The 3,714-nt window shown below is 51.3% G+C and overlaps 1 protein-coding gene across 1 annotated transcript; it reads left to right on the forward strand.

Annotated features, from left to right (window-relative positions):
• Positions 1 to 1,084: 1,084 nt before the first annotated feature.
• On the forward strand, positions 1,085 to 3,192 carry LOC122147052. The gene is made up of 2 exons (XM_042768043.1): positions 1,085 to 1,135; positions 1,832 to 3,192. The coding sequence occupies exons 1-2, from the start codon at positions 1,085 to 1,087 to the stop codon at positions 2,891 to 2,893; spliced, it is 1,113 nt and encodes a 370-aa protein (XP_042623977.1). The 3' UTR covers positions 2,894 to 3,192.
• The last annotated feature ends 522 nt before the right edge of the window (positions 3,193 to 3,714 follow it).

The raw sequence follows: 3,714 nt of genomic DNA on the forward strand, positions 1-3,714 counted from the left end.
GGGAACACTCGCGAGTCACGAATGGGCATGGCAAACTGTCTCGGCTCCCGAGTGGGTGATGCGTACTATAATGCAGGGATACAGACTGCAGTTTGCAATGAAACCCCTGCATTTCAACGGCGTTCTCTCTTCACACACGGAGGAGAACGCCTCACACATTCTGAAAGAGGAAATATCCTCCCTCCTAAACAAGGGAGCGATTCAGGTGGTGCCCCCCAGTCTGATGAATCAGGGATTTTATTCTCGTTATTTCCTGGTCCCAAAAAAGGAGGGCTCTCTCCGCCCTATCTTGGACCTTCGTGTGTTGAATAAACATTTGAGGAAATACAATTTCAGAATGCTGACTCATGGCTCGCTCGCCCGCGCCATAAAACAGAAAGACTGGTTCACATCGGTCGACCTGAAAGATGCTTTCTTCCATATAAGCATTTATCCGCCACACAGGAAGTTTCTTCGTTACGCCTACCAAGGCACATGTTACGAATTCACAGTTCTGCCGTTTGTGCTCAGCCTAAGCCCCCGGTGTTTCTGTCTGTGTGCGGAGGCGGGCTTAGCACCCATGAGAATGTCAGGTCTGAGGATTCTGACATACATAGACGATTGGCTCATCATAGCCGAATCGAAAGAGAAAGTGTTGCAGGACACCTGCCTTGTGCTCACGCACATCACATCTCTCGGGTTCAGAGTGAATGTGAGCAAGAGCAATTTTACACCCAGTCAGAATGTTATTTTCCTGGGTTTGGAGTTGAACTCAGTCTCCATGCGAGCGCGTCTCTCTCAAGAGCGCGTTCTCTCTGTAATGAACTGTCTGTCGCAGTTCAGAGAGGGGGCGAAAGTACAATATCGCACATGCCTCAGGCTGCAGGGTCTTATGGCTTCATCTATCCAGGTTGTACCGCTGGGACTCCTGAGAATGAGAGCGTTCATGAAATGGGTTTTGTTACTACATTTCAGCCCGACGCGCGATCTTTGCCGCTCTGTAATAGTGACGCGCGCCTGCTCGGCAGCCTTGCGCCACTGGAAGAGCTCAGACTTTTACGCACAGGGAACCCCGTTGGGGACGGTGATGTTGTGGAAAGTCGTGATGACAGATGCGTCCTTGACAGGCTGGGACGCCACCCAGGAGGGCAGAACGGTGAACGGTCTGTGGCCGAGCAGACTACGTTCAGCGCACATAAATTATTTAGAGCTTATGGCCGTATGGAAAGCTCTGAATCATTTTCTGCCTCGCCTGCAGGGACATCATGTGCTCGTACGCTGCGACAATACCACGGCAGTGGCTTATATCAACCGTCAGGGCGGCGTGCCTCGTCAAAACTTCACGCTCTAGCATACAAGCTTTTGGTGTGGAGCAGACGGGTTTTCCTGTTGTTACGCGCGACTCATGTTCCAGGCCTTCTAAACAGAGGCGCGGATCTTCTATCGAGGGGAAACCCAATCTACGGAGATTGGCGCCTTCACCCGCAGATAGTGGATATGTTATGGATGAGATTCGGACAGGCAACCATAGATCTATTCGCCTCGCGCGAAAACTACCATTGTCCTATGTTCTTCTCGCTAAAGGACGTGGACGCGCCCCTCGGGGTAGATGCACTGGCCCACCCGTGGCCCAGAGTGCTGCTGTATGCCTTTCCTCCCCTGTGCCTTATAATTCCTACACTGGCCGGTGAGAGAGCAGGGCCTGTCTCTCATTCTGATAGCACCCAGGTGGCCCAAAGCACCATGGCTGGCGGAGATAATCCCTCTGTTACATGCTGAGCCGTGGTGCCCCCCCCCGCACGGACCTATTGTCCCAAGCGAACGGGGAGATTTATCACCCGCACCCGGACAGGGTGGCTCTCTGGGCTTGGCCCGTAAGAGGACGAACCTAAGCGCACTGGGGCTTTCGCCGCGTGTGATTGCTACTATACAGAATGCAAGGGCCGTTTCTACGCGATCCTTGTATGGCAGTAAGTGGCAAGTGTTCGAAGGGTGGTGCGATGGCCGTGGTCTCACATCTTATCAGTGCTCAGTTCCTGATATTTTGTGTTTCCTCCAAGACCTCTTGGAAAAAGGCAGGTCTTTTTCCACAATTAAGGTCTACTTGGCTGCTATTTCAGCCTGTCATGTGGGCTTTGAGGGCTCAACAGTCGGGCAGCATCCTCTAATCCGCAGATTTATGAAGGGTGCCCGTCGCTCCTTGCCAGTCGTCGGGAGAACTGTTCCTGAGTGGGACCTCTCCATGGTGTTGGAGGCTCTGTCTCAATATCCTTTTGAACCCCTGGGAAGTATTTCCCTAAAGCTGCTGTCCTTCAAGACAGCTTTGCTCTTGGCCTTGGCATCGGCCAAACGTGTCAGTGAGCTACATGCACTTTCGGTTCATCCCTCGTGCACTAAATTCTCTCTTAGTGGAGATATGGTTTCCCTTAAGCCTAATCCGGCCTTCATGCCGAAGTGCTTCCCTGCGTTCACTTCGGAGGTGTTGGAGCTGTCCGCTTTTCACCCTCCACCTTTTTCCTCCCCGGAGGATGAGAGGCAAAATGCTCTGTGTCCCGTCCGTGCTTTACGGACATATATGAACAGGACCAGTGCTTTCCGGAAGAGCGACCAGCCCCTTATTTCATGGGCACCCCCTCATGGAGGGAATCCTATTTCTAAGCAACGCCTCTCACATTGGTTTGTGAATGCTATAGCTTTGGCTTATGAATCAAAGGGAATGCAGCCACCAGGGGACATCAGAGCTCATTCCACGAGGGGCATTGCCACCTCTTGGGCTTTGTTTAGGGGAGTGTCACTGCAGGACATCTGCTCTGCTGCCAGTTGGGCTTCTCCTCATACCTTTGTGCGTTATTACCGGCTGGATGTCACCAGTATCTCGGTAGCACATTCGGTTTTAGGGGTGGGGTCTTCTTAGCCCTCCCCTGCAACCCCGTTGGAAGTGATGAAGAAGGAGTGAATGGGCCGGCTGGCCATGCACATCCCTGTCACTAAGCATGTTTTTCCATTCCTTTTCTGGGTGTATTTATATGCACATTGGTTATCATGTGTGTTATGCTAACATGTTTCATGTGCTGCATGTGCACAGCAGTCATGTGTGTGCATCAGTATTGCAGATTCATGAGTATGGGACGTGTCAGGCACTGCCTCCCTGGGGCGACCGTCCTTCTCTGACTTTCAGAACCTCACTGTGAGTGTATTGGGCAATTGGGGAGCTGTCCATGTCTCTCCCATAGGTTGATCTCGAACACGAGATGATGAAAGAGAACAATAGGTTACTGTCGTAACCCCGGGTCTCTGGAACATCGAGTGGAGAGATTCACCAGCTCTGCCCCGCTTGCAGCACGAGAAGCAAATGTACTTACTGGAGAATAGCAGCACGTGCAGCCGTTATATACCCCTAAGTAAGGGGGCGGGGCCTTACCTGGCATTGGCTGCGCGCTTCTGTCTGTCTAGCCAGACTTGGTGCAATTGGATGCTTCTGCAGAGGTCAGGTACGGATGCCCTTCCCATAGGTGGATCTCTCCACTCGATGTTTCAGAGAACCGGGGTTACGACAGTAACCTATTGTTACCAAAGCTAAAAGAATGATAAGTTTTGGTGTTATTCGTGGTTAAAACCATGACAAATTTTCGTAAAGGAACCTGGAAACTCAGAGAGAATATTAGATGCGTTGGTGATGGTGAAATTATTTCCGACATTAAAACACGCTATTAACGTCAACAGCAAGAAAAGTTT

This window comes from Cyprinus carpio, chromosome A2 (assembly GCF_018340385.1).
Source record: "Cyprinus carpio isolate SPL01 chromosome A2, ASM1834038v1, whole genome shotgun sequence".
In the NCBI taxonomy this organism is placed as follows: domain Eukaryota; kingdom Metazoa; phylum Chordata; class Actinopteri; order Cypriniformes; family Cyprinidae; genus Cyprinus; species Cyprinus carpio.